Source organism: Balaenoptera physalus, assembly GCF_965194825.1.
Source record: "Balaenoptera physalus genome assembly, chromosome: 8".
Taxonomy (NCBI): Eukaryota; Metazoa; Chordata; class Mammalia; order Artiodactyla; family Balaenopteridae; genus Balaenoptera; species Balaenoptera physalus.
Genome location: NC_138887.1, coordinates 270,850 through 287,318, shown reverse-complemented (window position 1 = coordinate 287,318; position 16,469 = coordinate 270,850). Strand labels below are relative to the sequence as shown.

The following is a 16,469-nucleotide window of genomic DNA, read 5'->3' as shown; positions in this document are numbered from 1 at the left end:
AGGGAAACATGATTTCCCCTTGTCCCACTTCTCCCACCCCAATTTTTACTCTCTGGAAGCTTCCACTTGCAACGGTTTTAGCTGCTTATGTCATTACTGCCTTCATATTTGCTTTTACTGTTATTCCTTGATTTTTCAGTTTTGATTATTATCTACTGACTTCCTCTAATGGAAAATGGAGATTAGTTCTCTTCCATGCCTCTCCCATTCTCCCAAAATGTTTATGTCTTAACTTAAAAAAAAACAAACAGGTTTATTGAGATATAATTCACACTCTGGCGATTCAGTCATGTAAAGTATACACTTAGTGGCTTTTGGTATATTCACAGAGTTGTGTAACCATCAACATGATCAATTTTAGAATATTTTTACTATTCTCCAAAGAAAGCCTGCACTCCTTAGCTGTCACTTCCCATCCCCCACCTCACTCCCCCAGCCGCTGACAACCACTAATCTACTTTGTACCTGTAGGTTTCCCTATTTTGGATATTTTGTATAAAATGGAATCATATAATATGTGGTCTTTTGTTTTTTTGTTTTTTTAAATTTATTTATTTTTGGCTGCATTGGGTCTCTGTTGCTGTGTGCGGGCTTTCTCTAGTTGCAGTGAGCGGTGGCTTCTCTTTGTTGTGGAGCACGGGCTCTAGGCGCTCAGGGCTCAGTAGTTGTGGCTCGCGGGCTCTAGAGCGCAGGCTCAGTAGTTGTGGCACACGGGCCCAGTTGCTCCGCGGCAGCATGTGAGATATTCCCGGACCAGGGCTCGAACCTGTGTGCCCTGCACTGGCAGGCGGATTCCTAACCACTGCACCACCAGGGAAGACCTGGTCTTTTGTGAATGGCTTCTTTCACTCAGCATAATGTTTCCAAGGTTCATGTATATTATAATGTGTCAGTACTTTATATTTTTAATCTCTGGATAATATTTTCTTATATGGATAGACCCCTTTTATTGATCCGATAGTCAGTTGCTGGACATTTGAATGGATCCCACCCATTTGACTATTATGAATAAAGCTGCTGTGAGGAGCTGGGTACAAGGTTTTCTGTGGACCTCAGTCTTCATTTCTCTTGGGTTTGTGCCACAGAGTGGAATTGCTAGATCACATGATGAATCCGTGTTTCATGTGTGAGACACTGCCAGATGGCTTATCTCAGTTTCAATCCATAGCCAACGTTTTCATTGTGACTCTGTGAACAATATTGTTTTAGTTGAGTCATACAATGCACTGGAATACTATTTTCTTTACATGAAAATGTTGATGTTCTTGAGGATAATTGCCTCATTTTAATTTAATATGCTTAGTTATCTATATTTCTATCATGAAAACATTCCCAACCTCTTCTTCAGATGTGTAAATATCCTCCCATTCTGCCCATTCATGTCAGATACTTTATAAATAATTTCTTTTTTATTTTTTAAAGATATCCTCTGGAGCACTGCTCATTTGCTCCAACCTGGTTGCTGGCCAGGCCTGATGCACAACTGTTGTCAGGGGGTTTCATGTCCACATTCTGAGGATTTGACTTATCTAATATATTTTTTTATTAACATCTTTATTGGAGTATAATTGCTTTACAATGGTGTGTTAGTTTCTGCTTTATAACAAAGTGAATCAGTTATACATATACATATGTCCCCATATCTCTTCCCTCTTGGGTGTCCCTCCCTCCCACCCTCCCTATCTCAGTCCTCTAGGTGGTCACAAAGCACCGAGCTGATCTCCCTGTGCTATGTGACTGCTTCCCACTAGCTATCTATTTTACATTTGGTAGTGAATATATGTCCATGCCACTCTCTCACTTTGTCCCAGCTTACCCTTTCCCCTCGCCTTACCCTCAAGTCCATTCTCTAGTAGGTCTGTGTCTTTATTCCCATCTTGCCCCTAGGTTCTTCATTACCATTTTTTTTTTTTTAGATTCCATATATATGTGTTAGCATACGGTATTTGTTTTTCTCTTTCTGACTTACTTCACTCTGTATGACAGACTCTAGGTCCATCCATCTCACTACAAATAACTCAGTTTCATTTCTTTTTATGGCTGAGTAATATTCCATTGTATATATGTGCCACATCTTCTTTATCCATTTATCTGTCGATGGACACTTACGTTGCTTCCATGTCCTGGCTATTGTAAATAGAGCTGCAGTGAACATTATGGTACATGACTCTCTTTGAATTATGGTTTTCTCGGGGTATATGCCCAGTAGTGGGATTGCTGGGTCATATGGTAGTTCTATTTTTAGGTTTTTAAGGAACCTCCATACTGTTCTCCATAGTGGCTGTATCAATTTACATTCCCACCAACAGTGCAAGAGTGTTCCCTTCTCTCCACACCCTCTCCAGCATTTATTGTTTGTAGATTTTTTGATGATGGCCATTATGAATGGTGTGAGGTGATACCTCATTGTAGTTTTGTCTAATCTATTACTTTAAAAATCTTTTCTATCTTATTTTTCTTCTTTGTTTTCTGTTCCACCTTCCGGAATATCTTATCAATTTATATTTTAAACCCTATGCTAAATTTTTCATTTCTGCTGTCATGATTATTCTAAGACTTTTTTTTTTCTATAAATACTCCTTTTTCTAGAGTCTATATGTTTTCCTATATTACTGGGTGCAATTACAGTTTTGTTCCATGATTTTAGCTCCCTCACACCTTTACTCTCAAGTACCCCCTTTCCTATTTGTTAACAGGGGCTCCATGTTTCTTGTTAGTTGCTTTCCACATTTGTCTGGTGACACTTGTCACATTTAAGAGCTGAACAGTCAAAAGCTGGCTTTTTCTGCACACATGAGAGGCAAGTCAACAGTGAGCTTCACGGCTAGATGGTCTGGTTGGAGACTGCAGAGTGTGGTATCCAGAAGTTTGACCCCAGGAATCCTGCAACCTTGTGTGGGGGTTTCAGCTTGGCCAATGTGCTGGGTGTGGAGGTGCACAGCCAACCATTCATGCAGAGGTTATACCTTCACCTCTTATTTTTGCCGGGTGCTCCTGAGGTCAGCTGTCCTAGACCTGGGAGGAAAAAGATAATCTCTTTCTGGACAAGGGCAGGGGTGATGACTAGGGTCTAACTGCTTCTTAAAAAGACAGTTAGCCCACTCTCAGATGTAGGGACCCCTCAACCTCATGCTGGGCCCCACAGCACGGCCCCAGCTCTGGCCCTTTCTGGGCCCTTGCAGTAAACATCAGCACCAGCATGCTGCTGATTCCCCCTACAGCCAGGGTAGCGTGAGTTTTCTCCAGGCCACTACACCAGTCACTATCTGGCTATCTCCACATGTTTTTCTCTCAGTGTCTGCTCCCGTGTTTTCCTCAGAGGTTTATGCCTTACTTCAATCCCTTCGTGTTCTCATCCAGAGGAGGGCTCAGAGTTAAACAAGCATGCTCAGCCTGCCTTGTGTGTCATTCAAACGCCTTTAAATGACATGGTCCTGGAGTTATAAAACACAGAGACTACTGTCCTTTGATGCAAGCCTGATGCCATCCACAGTCAGTGTCTGCAGACATCTATAGTTGAGTTATGTTGGATTTGAGCAGATCAAACCCTATCTCACAAAAGTGTGCACAGTTGCTCATTATAGAGGGATTTTATGGATGAATCCTTCAGTCAAGAATCCTTTAGTAAGAAAAATTACTTCTCATTGTTTTTCTCTAATATTAGTGAATTTATGAACCAAGTGAAATTAAAATAGAATGATAAAGGTGGAAATAAAACTAGCATGCAAAAAAAAAAAAAAAAACTAGCATGCCTCTCAACAGGTTAAAGGAACTATATGAGACTTTATATATATATATATATCTCAAATGTGACATATGTAAATTGATATGTCAATATATAGATAATGTATATATTATATATAATATATATTATATATAATAGAATATATTATATATAATTGAATATAATATAATATATATTATATAAAATTGTGAGTGCATTATTTAGTCATGATGTATCCAATTCTTTTAATAAATTAATTGATAAATAGTTTAAATGTTGATATTATGATTTTCATTATATTGAATAAAATGACTGAACTCATGAAATCTCTATTTTGTTGTGTTACTATGATTCAAGGAACCTAACAATAAACTTGAGATTTACAAGGTAAATTAATTTCCACCAGTGTGCTCTCGTCTCAAAAATCTTCAATTTTAAAGGGTAGAGAGAAGCAAGAAGAACTACAGTCCTGCAGCCTGTGGAACAAAAACCACATTCACAGAAAAATAGACAAGATGAAAAGGCAGAGGGCTATGTACCAGATGAAGGAACAAGATAAAACCCCAGAAAAACAACTTAATGAAGTGGAGATAGGCAACCTTCCAGAAAAAGAATTCAGAATAATGATAGTGAAGATGACTCAGGACCTCGGAAAAAGAATCGAGGAAAAGATCAAGAAGATGCAAGAAATGTATAACAAAGACCTAGAAGAATTAAAGAACAAACAAACAGAGATGGACAATACAATAACTGAAATGAAAACTACACTAGAAGGAATCAATAGCAGAATAACTGAGGCAGAAGAACTGATAAGTGACCTGGAAGACAGAATGGTGGAATTCACTGCTGTGGAACAGAATAAAGACAAAAGAATGAAAAGAAATGAAGACAGCCTAAGAGCCCTGGGACAACATTAAACGCAACAACATTCGCATTATAGGGATCCCAGAAGGAGAAGAGAGAGAGAAAGGACGAGAGAAAATATTTGAAGAGATTATAGCCGAAAACTTCCCTAACATGGGAAAGGAAATAGCCACCCAAGTCCAGGAAGCGCAGCAAGTCCCATAGAGGATAAACCCAAGGAGAAACGCGCCAAGACACATAGTAATCAAACTGGCAAAAAATAAAGACAAAGAAAAATTATTGAAAGCAGCAAGGGAAAAACGACAAATAACACACAAGGGAACTCCCATAATGTTAACAGCTGATTTCTCAGCAGGAACTCTACAAGCCAGAAGGGAGTGGCATGATATATTTAAAGTGATGAAAAGGAAGAACCTACAACCAAGATTACTCTACCTGGCAAGGATCTCATTCAGATTCGATGGAGAAATCAAAAGCTTTACAGACAAGCAAAAGCTAAGAGAATTCAGCACCACCAAACCAGCTCTACAACAAATGCTAAAGGAACTTCTCTAAGTGGGAAACACAAGAGAAGAAAAGGACCTACAAAAACAAACCCAAAACAATTAAGAAAATGGTCATAGGAACATACATATCAATAATTACCTTAAACGTGAATGGATTAAATGCTCCAACCAAAAGACACAGGCTTGCAGAATGGATACAAAAACAAGACTCACATATATGCTGTCTACAAGAGACCTGCTTCAGACCTAGGGACACATACAGATTGAAAGTGAGGGGATGAAAAATGATATTTCATGCAAATGGAAATCAAAAGAAAGCTGGAGTAGCAATACTCATATCAGATAAAATAGACTTTAAAATAAAGAATGTTACAAAGGACAAGGAAGGACACTACATAACGATCAAGGGATCAATCCAAGAAGAAGATATAACAATTATAAATATATATGCACCCAACATAGGAGCACGTCAATACGTAAGGCAACTGCTAACAGCTATTAAAGAGGAAATCGACAGTAACACAGTAATAGTGGGGGACATTAACACGTCACTTACACCAATGGACAGGTCATCCAAAATGAAAGTAAATAAGGAAACAGAAGCTTTAAGTGACACAATAGACCAGATAGATTTAATTGATATTTGTAGGACATTCCATCCCAAAACAGCAGATTACACTTTCTTCTCAAGTGCGCACGGAACATTCTCCAGGATAGATCACATCTTGGGTCACAAATCAAGCCTCAGTAAATTTAAGAAAATTGAAGTCATATCAAGCATCTTTTCTGACCACAACACTATGAGATTAGAAATGAATTACGGGAAAAAAACGTAAAGAACACAATCACATGGAGGCTAAACAATACATTACTAAATAACCAAGAAATCACTGAAGAAATCAAAATTGAAATCAAAAAAATACCTAGAGACAAATGACAATGAAAACACGATGATCCAAAACCTATGGGATGCAGCAAAAGCTGTTCTAAGAGGGAAGTTTAAGTTTACAGCTATACAAGCCTACCTCAAGAAACAAGAAAAATCTCAAATAAACAATCTAACCTTACACCTAAAGGAGCTAGAGAAAGAAGAACAAAGAAAACCCAAAGTTAGCAGAAGGAAAGAAATCATAAAGATCAGAGCAGAAATAAATGAAATAGAAACAAAAAAAACAATAGCACAGATCAATAAAACTAAAAGCTGGTTCTTTGAGAAGATAAACAAAATTGATAAACCATTAGCCAGGCTCATCAAGAAAAAGAGGGAGAGGACTCAAATCAATAAAATTAGAAATGAAAAAGGAGAAGTTACAACAGACACCGCAGAAATACAAAGCACCCTAAGAGACTACTACAAGCAACTCTATGCCAATGAAATGGACAACCGGGAAGAAATGGACAAATTCTTAGAAAGGGATAACCTTCCAAGGCTGAACCAGGAAGAAACAGAAAATATGAACAGACCAATCACAAGTAATGAAATTGCAACTGTGATTAAAAATCTTCCAACAAACAAAAGCCCAGGACCAGATGGCTTCACAGGTGAATTCTATCAAACATTTAGAGAAGAGCTAACACCCATCCTTCTCAAACTCTCCCAAAAAATTACAGAGGAAGGAACACTCCTAAACTCATTCTATGAGGCCACCATCACCCTGATACTAAAACCAGACAAAGATACTACAAAGAAAGAAAATTACAGACCAATATCACTGATGAATATAGATGCAAAAATCCTCAACAAAATACTAGCAAACAGAATCCAACAACACATTAAAAGGATCATACACCACAATCAAGTTGGATTTATCCCAGGGTTGCAAGGATTCTTCAATATATGCAAATCAATCAATGTGATACACCATATTAACAAATTGAAGAATAAAAACCATATGATCATCTCAATAGATGCAGAAAAAGCTTTTGACAAAATTCAACACCCATTTATGATAAAAACTCTCCAGAATGTGGGCATAGAGGGAACCTACCTCAACATAATAAAGGCCATATATGGCAAACCCATATCAAACATCATTCTCAATGCAGAAAAACTGAAAGCATGTCCTTTAAGATCAAGAACAAGACAAGGATGTCCACTCTCAGCACTATTATTCAACATAGTTTTGGAAGTCCTAGCCATGGCAATCAGAGAAGAAAAAGAAATAAAAGGAATACAAATTGGAAAAGAGGAAGTAAAACTGTCACTGTTTGCAGATGACATGATACTATACATGGAGAATCCTAAAGATGCCACCAGAAAATTACTAGAGCTAATCAATGAATTTGGTAAAGTAGCAGGATACAAAATTAATGCATAGAAATCTCTTGCATTCCTATACACTAATGATGAAAAATCTGAAAGGGAAATTAAGGAAACACTCCCATTTACCACTGCAACAAAAAGAATAAAATACCTAGGAATAAACCTACCTAGGGAGACAAAAGACCTGTATGCAGAAAACTATAAGACACTGATGAAAGAAATTAAAGATGATACCAACAGATGGAGAGATATACCATGTTCTTGGATTGGAAGAATCAATATTGTGAAAATGACTATACTACCCAAAGCAATCTACAGATTCAATGCAATCCCTATGAAATTATCAAAGGCATTTTTTACAGAACTAGAACAAAAAATCTTAAAATCTGTATGGAGATGCAAAAGACCCCGAATAGCCAAAGCAGTCTTGAGGGAAAAAAACGGAGCTGGAGGAATCAGACTCCCTGACTTCAGAGTACACTACAAAGCTACAGTAATCAAGACAATATGGTACTGGCACAAAAACAGAAGCATAGATCAATGGAACAAGATAGAAAGCCCAGAGTTAAACCCACACACCTATGGTCAACTAATCTATGACAAAGAAGGCAAGGATATACAATGGAGAAAAGACAGTCTCTTCAATAAGTGGTGCTGGGAAAACTGGACAGCTACATGTAAAAGAATGAAATTAGAACACTCCCTAACACCATACGCAAAAATAAACTCAAAATGGATTAGAGACCTCAATGTAAGACCGGACACTATAAAACTCTTAGAGGAAAACATACGAAGAACCCTCTTTGGCATAAATCACAGCAAGATCTTTTTTGATCCACCTCCTAGAGTAATGGAAATAAAAACAAAAATAAACAAATGGGACCTAATGAACCTTCAAAGCTTTTGCACAGCAAAGGAAACCATAAACAAGACGAAAAGACAACCCTCAGAATGGGAGAAAATATTTGCAAATGAATCATTGGACAAATGATTAATTTCCAAAATATATAAACAGCTCATGTGGCTCAATATTAAAAAAAGAAACAACCCAATCCAAAAATGGGCAGAGGACCTAAATAGACATTTCTCCAAAGAAGACATACAGATGGCCAAGAAGCACATGAAAAGCTGCTCAAGATTACTAATTATTATAGAAATGCAAATCAAAACTACAATGCGGTATCCCCTCACACCAGTTAGAATGGGCAGCATCAGAAAATCTAGAAGCAACAGATGCTGGAGAGGGTGTGGAGAAAAGGGAACCCTCTTGCACTGTTGGTGCGAATGTAAATTGATACAGCTACTATGGAGAACAGTATGGAGGTTCCTTAAAAAACTAAAAATAGAATTACCATATGACCCAGCAATCCCACTACTGGGCATATACCCTGAGAAAAACATAATTCAAAAAGACACATGCACCCCAATGTTCATTGCAGCACTATTTACAATAGCCAGGTCATGGAAGCAACCTAAATGCCCATCGACAGATGAATGGATAAAGAAGTGTGGTACATATATACAATGGAATATTACTCAGCCATAAAAAGGACTGAAATTGGGTCATTTGTAGAGATGTGGATGGATCCGAGACTGTCATACAGAGTGAAGTAATTCAGAAAGAGAAAAACAAATATCGTATATTAACGCATATATGTGGAACCTAGAAATGGTACAGATGAACCAGTTTGCCAAGCAGAAATTGGGACACAGAAGTAGAGGAAAAATATATGGACACCAATGGGGGAAAGCGTGGCGGGGGGTGGGGGTGATGGTGTGATGAATTGGGCGATTGGGATTGACATGTATACACTGATGTGTATAAAATGGATGACTAATAAGAAAAAAAAATATTTGATAGTGGAAAAAAATAAATAAATAAATAAAGGTTAGAGAAGGAAGGTCAAAAGCATAAGGGAAATTGCATACACAAATCAACAAAAGCTTACATTTTGGATGGAGCTATTTGTGTGATCAAAGTTTGGCAAACTGGTTAAGTTTCACGCATATTGGGTCAATATGGGGACTCATTTGGTGTTTATTTTATTCAATGTATAGCAAATACATTTATGAGGCCAAAGTCAATGCTGGAATTTGCTCTGTCATCTCTCTCTCACTTCTCTGTTTATCTCTCTATCTGAATCTATTCAGCCCTTTGATTAGCCTGTTTCTTGCCTAAGGGTTCCCCCACCCGAGTTAAACACCTTTTGGGTTTATAGGGCAGTACTGGCACCTAGCATAGCGCTGTGCCCCGGGGGACACCCAAAGATGTCTGGAGAATCGTTGCTACTTGAACAGACACTTGCCTCCATTTACTGTAACTGAACACCCATTCATTACAACCTCTGTGTCTGTTGCTTTCTTTACAGGGCATCTCGAAACAATGTGAAGGAGAAGAAGTTTTCCTGGGTCAGTTTATATATAATAAAACAGGAACCACCGTTCAAACATTTGCGCTCCAGGTAATGAGACCCTTGGGAAAAGATAGGATATCAGTGACTCCATCCCAGGGAGGGATTTGTTGGGATTGCTTGATGCAAAGTGGTGTCTGTGAGAATAATTATGACAAAAGTATGAGATAAGCAAGGCTTGTCTGAATTTCAATTCTTAGCTCCAATCATGTACATAAGTTTTAATGCAAAAAATAAGCAAATATAAAAGTGGTTTCTAAGCCAAATTCTTCATCATTTGCTATCACTTTAATATATATATATATATATATATATATATATATATATACTCTTTCTCAGTCCTTATCTTACTTATTAGATTGCCTTGATAAGATTAGGTGTGATGGTCACTATCATCTTCCTTCGGTAAAAGGGATGGGATGATGATGGTACAAAATGAGATGGTTGGGGGCAGAGAGGAACTTGGAGAGAATAAATATTTAATACCAGGTAATATAAGTAACACTTCTCACCCTAACTCAATGGGGAAAGAATACCAACTGGTAACTTAGAAACCCTTGAAAGTCATTAAGGCATATGAAATATATTTCATCATTTCTCATTAGTCACAGGAAGTAATGAAGAGATGTAGAAGGCATCTCAAACCATGTAAAAACAAATGTGTTACTACACTTCTTGGCCAATGGTGAGAAAATCTAAGCTGAAAGCAGTATATGTGTCAGAAATGAATGTACTTGTAGAGTTTCACATTCAGTTGTATACCCACATCCCTCCCTGGGGCAGCCAACAAGGAGCACCACGGAGGCGGGACAAGGCAGTGAGAGGCCTTGGCGTATAGACCACCATGTTATCTCCCTCCCCTGTATTTGCCTTTTTATGAGCTCTTTACTTACAGTAGCTCATTACACCATCCATTAGACTGGTACTTGAAAGTACTTGACTTAAGAAGGAAAGACAGTGTTTTAATTTTTTATTACATCAGCATGACTTAGGGTTCTTTGAGAAGGTTTATTTTATAAGACATTAATTTCAATCTTTTCTGTATTTTCAGCATGAAGTTTCTGAATTCTTATTATGTGTGAAACTTAAAATTCTTAGTAATTGGGGACACCCGAAGTATACTTGTTTATATAGATTCAGGGTTCATGGCACCCCAAGAGATGACACCTAGAAGAACTGGTGCAGAAGGCCATGACCACAGGTCCAAAATATTCAAGTGATTCCCTTAGATTACACCACACCTATAGGAATCAAAAATCAGGAGTGAGAAAGAAACCTCCAAGTGGTTCCTACCTGCCAGTAAAAAGTGAATGAATTTTACTAATAAAAAATATGAAAGTAAATTCAATCTCTCTGCATTACTGTGCTTTTTAAAAAAAAAATTTTAGCTTCAGGTCATGTGGGATCTTAGTTCCCCAACCAGGGATCGAACCCACACCCCCTGCAGTGGAAGCACAGTCTTAACCACTGGACTGCTAGGGAAGTCCCATGTTAGTGTAGCTTCTGAGGATGAATCATGTTGTTGAAGCACTGAAAAATGAGTTTGCATTTAGAAGAAGATGGTATTTTTCAACAGTCTTTCACATAATAGCATCTTTGCCTTCATTTATTATTCATCCATACCAGGAATGGATGTTTGCTGTTACCACTGTTATTTAACACTGATCTGGATACACTGTCAGTGCAATTAGAGAAGCTAATAAAATTAGAGGTAAAAATTAGTGAGGAAGTCTGACCGTGACTAATTTGCAGATGACTTGACGAATTCCTTGAAATGCAATAAATTCGATTAAAAAATACATTACAAACACAGATGGAGACAAAATTATCATATATAAATCAAAATCATTCATAAATGCAAACCACAACCAGTAAGAGGATATAATTTACAAAAGCCACAGCAAAGATTTTAAAAAATCAAATGAAAGAATTAAACTGTATGAAGAGCCAATGAAAAAGAAGTGGATAATGAAAAAAAGACTTCAATAAATGGAAAGACATAACTCATCTGTGGATACAAAAACTTCACTGTCAAGAAGTCAGTTCTCTCTAAATTGATCTACAAATTCAATTTGATCTCAATTAAAAGCCAGAAAAAAAATTATGGTATTTATGAGACAATTATGGAATATTAAGGAATTGTTTTTAAAAACAATATTTAGGTTATTACAGTATTATGATTTTGTTACAACAAAGAATTCTTATCACTTAGATTTATAATATATATTTTAAAATTTACAAATGAAATGATATACCTGGGATATGTTTCAAAATAATATAGGAGGAAATGGGTGGGAGGATCAATGAAAAAGTTTGGTCATGAAATGATCACTGAAGTCAGGTGTTGGTCCACAAGGTTTCACTTAATACTATTCTGTCTACATTTATATATGTTTGACATTTTCAGTTTTAGAAAGGTTTAAAAAGATTAAAACACATATGCATAAGAAACCAAACTGACTCTCAAGTTTCCATGGAAATATAAACTTAGTGAGAAGCTAGGAAACCCCTGAAATAAAGACAATCAACAAAGGGAATTAGCTCTAAGACTGCTGTACTGTGATTTACAGTAAGAAATATACATTTGTTTTTCTTCCCAGTTTATGGTGCAGAGCTCCTAAAACCCTTGGAATTTCCTGAGCGTAAGAGTGATCAAGGTGTCTTTTGTTGTGTCAGTGAGGTGACTTTTGGAAAGGATGGGGGCTGGTTGCCAGGAGAACCAACCACTGAATAGAGGGTTGGAAATTTCAGTCTCAACCCTCGACATCTGGGGACAGGAGAGGAGCTGGAGGCTGAATTGAATGCCAAAGGCCAGTGATTAAATCAAATCAATCATGCTTATGTAAGACACCTTCATAAAAATCCAAAAGGATGGGGTTTGGAGAGCTTCCGGTTTGGTGAACCCATGGAGATTAGGGAACAGTGGCCAGCTCCGAGGCAGTAGGGAAGCTTTGAGCCCCTTCATCATGCCTTGCTCTATTCATTGCTTCCATTTGGCTGTTCCTGAGTTACATCCTTTTATAATAAGCCAGTAAGTAAAATGTTTCTCTTGCAACTAGTAAGTAATGTAACTAGTAATGATTCTCTCGAGTTCTGTGAGTGGCTCTGGCAAAACATTCAAATCCAAGGAGGGGATCATGGTACCCCAATTCACAGCCAGTTGATCAGAAGCACAGGTGACATCTGGACGGTGACCATCATCTGAATGGGGGGGGGCCAGTCTTGTGGGACCTGTGGGGTCTGATGCTCTCTCCAGGTAGGTAGTGTCAGACTTGAATCATAGGACACCCAGCTGGTCTTGGAGAATTTCTTGGGGTGGGGGAGAAAGCCCCACACATTGGAATTGGTGTCCCAGAATTATTAATGACATAGATATAAATAATTTAAACTGTGTGACACTGGAACATTGACGGACCAATGGAACAAACAAAAAACTCTGTTTCTGATATTCAGAAATAGATTAATATCTATGTCGGAACATAGTATATATGATAAAGGTGGCATCTCAAAAGGGATGGGAAAAAACAAATGGCTTGGAACAATTATCTCCTCGTTAAGAAAAGAACATTGCATCCATACTTCTCAGTTTGCAACATGATGAATTCCCAATATGGGAAAAGATTTACAGGTGTAACAAAACCATAAAAAAACATAAAAATATAACAAGAAAACTTGGAAAAACTCCCGTATGGCATTGGATAGAGGAACACCTTTCTGAATATGACTCAGACTTCAGGAGTCACAAAAGAAAAAAAAATAATTTCTACTACATCAAAACGAAACACAGGAGCCACCCAACAAACGTGGGTCTTCCCCCCTCCTGGGTGGAGGAGCCCCCTCCTAGGAGCCCCAGCCCCAAGCACTGTACCTGACACTTCTAACAGGCTCCACAGATGTCAATTTTTTAAATTATGAAATGTATTGAAGTATTTTTCCTTTAACATCTAAAAGATGAGAAGAGTCTTTGAAGAACTGTTTAAGCAAAACCCACCCTTAAACTAGTATAATTCTCGAAAGACATTCACTCATGCCACCTCTGCAGTATGCTTTCCCTCATTTTACAGTTTTCCCATGTAAAAGAAAAAAAAAAAGACAAATATTGCCCATCAGGACTGATGCAGAACCTCTGAGCTATGCCGGTATCTTTCCCCTCGGGTAATTTTTCCAACATTAACTGGTAACTACAGGACTGCAAATAGCCTTCCCCTGGGACTGAAGGGGGAAGCAGGCACCTGACAGACACTGGCAGACGCAGCTTTGGGTGACAGCTACTAAATGCATGATACTTATCTAGGTGGAGTTTACCATCTCTGCAGCTATAAAAAGGTTAGTTCCTTACTTCCAACTCCACACCCTGACTGATGTTTTGTATGCTTCACTCATTGTATTTCCATTTTGAAGATGAGGGCATTTCCTTGCACAATAAACAAACATAATGAATAACATCAACACTGCTCTCCGGATCTTATAATCATATACATTAGAAGACTATATATTAGCTAGACCAACAACAATATGAGTATACATTGCATTAGAAAACTCAGTAACACACACGCTTCTAGAGAGCTCTGGTGACCTCATTCCTCGCCTTCAAAACGTTTGGAAGAAATGTAGGGAAGTAGTGTCAATATATTTAATTATCAATACTGAAATTATTGAATTATTATTTGTTTCTAAGAAGCATGCAAAAAGTCCATTTTTATTGATTTATAATCATATTATCACATGGATTATGACCTTCATAAATAAAGATGGATCCAGGATGGCATGCCTCTCTGAGAGATGGTGCGGCACAGGGCAAGCCACAGCAAAAAGGTCCAAAAGACTGAAGCAAGACACAGCCTCATTAGTGTGATGAAATTCAACTCAGTTCATTAAGTATGTATTGATTATCAACTAATACCTATAATTAGAGAGATATCAAAATATAAATTAGTTTACTTTGGTAAAATTGATCCAAATACATTTCTAATCATTTCAAATGCTTTAAGCTTGCCAATTTTCCCTGTACCAAGACTATTATCTAGTTTCTGGACCACCAGTCTTTGCTATTCTTTCAAGAATGGGAACCAAGTAACAATAGCACTTGAGTCCTAATGACAGCCTTAGCCTGAATTATTAATTTGCCAAACCTATTTAAGAAAACTGCAAGAAAACATAAGATTCCTATTATCTTTCAAGAAAAGATCATTGCAACTTAATTTTATATTTGTTGGGTCAAAATTCCCTATATTATTTGGGCCTTTGTGCAGAATGTATACTCACGTATCTTCTTAGGAAGTTTAAAAAAAAATCTTTTTTTTTTTTTTGGTTAATATATATTTTTTTTAATTCACTAACTGTACTTTTTTTTAAAATTAATTAATTAATTAATTTATTTTTGGCTGTGCTGGGTCTTCGTTTCTGTGCAAGGGCCTTCTCCAGTTGCGGCAAGCAGGGGCCAGTCTTCATCGCGGTGCGCGGGTCTCTCACCATCACGGCCTCCCTCGTTGCGGAGCACAAGCTCCAGACGCGCAGGCTCAGTAGTTGCGGCTCTCGGGCCCAGTCGCTCTGCGGCATGTGGGATCTTCCCAGACCAGGGCTCGAACCCGTGTCCCCTGCATTAGCAGGCAGACTCTCAACCACTGCGCCACCAGGGAAGCCCCTTTTTTGGTTAATATTGCCAAAGAGCTTTAATTTTTTTCCTCTTGAACAAAACAACTCATTATCCATGCTTAGACAATTTTCCCCACAACGCCCAATGCCATTGATGTTGTTATGACTAAACAAATCGGTTTATTTTTAATTTTATGGCAAAAAATTAAGTGATTCGAAGTAAATATCAATACATTATGAAACATTGTTTACAAAGCTTACTTAGTATTTAATCATATCCATGACCTCCATAGCAACCACCTCATTTAATGATTTATCTATTTTAAAATTAACTTATGAAGTACTAAAAAGCATGTTTTGTTACTAAAAAATTTAAATGTGACATTAATCACGTTTGGCTTGGCAAACACTTGTAACAATGTAGATTGGAGTCTACCTTCATGTTATAGTCTTAAAATAGGCAGAACTGCTTGTAATTTTCATACTTTGCACTTTTAAAATGATCTGTTATTACTGTTTATCATATGTTGATTCTATACACCAAGGTAAAAACAAGGTTGTAGGTTTCTACTTGCAAAGCACATTAAAAATAAAACATTCTTAACATGGACAATCTTGTCTCTGAAAAACCAATTTGGAGACAATTGTTCTATTTCTCGTTTTGTTTTTCAAAAGTCTACCACATCATTTATATTGTTTGTGCTGTCAGATTTTTAAAAATTAATTAATTAATTAATTAATTAGTGGCTGCGTTGGGTCTTTGTTGCTGCACAGGGGCTTTTGGTGTGGTGCACGCGGGCTTCTCACTGCGGTGGCTTCTCTTGTTGCACCAGCTCTAGGCGTGCAGGCTTCAGTAGTTGGGGCACACGGGCTCAGTAGTTGCGGCGCGTGGCCTCTAGAGCACAGGCTCAGTAGTTGTGGTGCACGGGCTTAGCTGCTCTATGGCATGTGGGATCTTCCCGGACTAGGAGTCAAACCCGCGGCCCCTGCATTGGCAGGCAGATTCTTAACCAGTGCGCCACCAGGGAAGCCCCTATGCTGTGAGATTTTTTTTTTTTTTTTTTTTTTTTTAAACAGGCTCTGGTGAAGTTCATCTTGAGATAAGA

The 16,469-nt window shown here is 37.7% G+C and overlaps 1 protein-coding gene across 1 annotated transcript in view; it reads left to right on the top strand.

Moving 5' to 3' along the window:
• Positions 1 to 12,218, top strand: part of SUN3 (Sad1 and UNC84 domain containing 3) — a 29,003-nt gene extending 16,785 nt beyond the window's left edge. Inside the window, exons 7-8 of the mRNA XM_082473196.1 lie at positions 9,727 to 9,819; positions 10,820 to 12,218. Of these exons, the coding sequence (XP_082329322.1) occupies positions 9,727 to 9,819; positions 10,820 to 10,939 (213 nt within the window). The 3' untranslated portion in view covers positions 10,940 to 12,218. The remainder of the gene's footprint in view (positions 1 to 9,726; positions 9,820 to 10,819) is intronic.
• Positions 12,219 to 16,469: the final 4,251 nt, after the last annotated feature.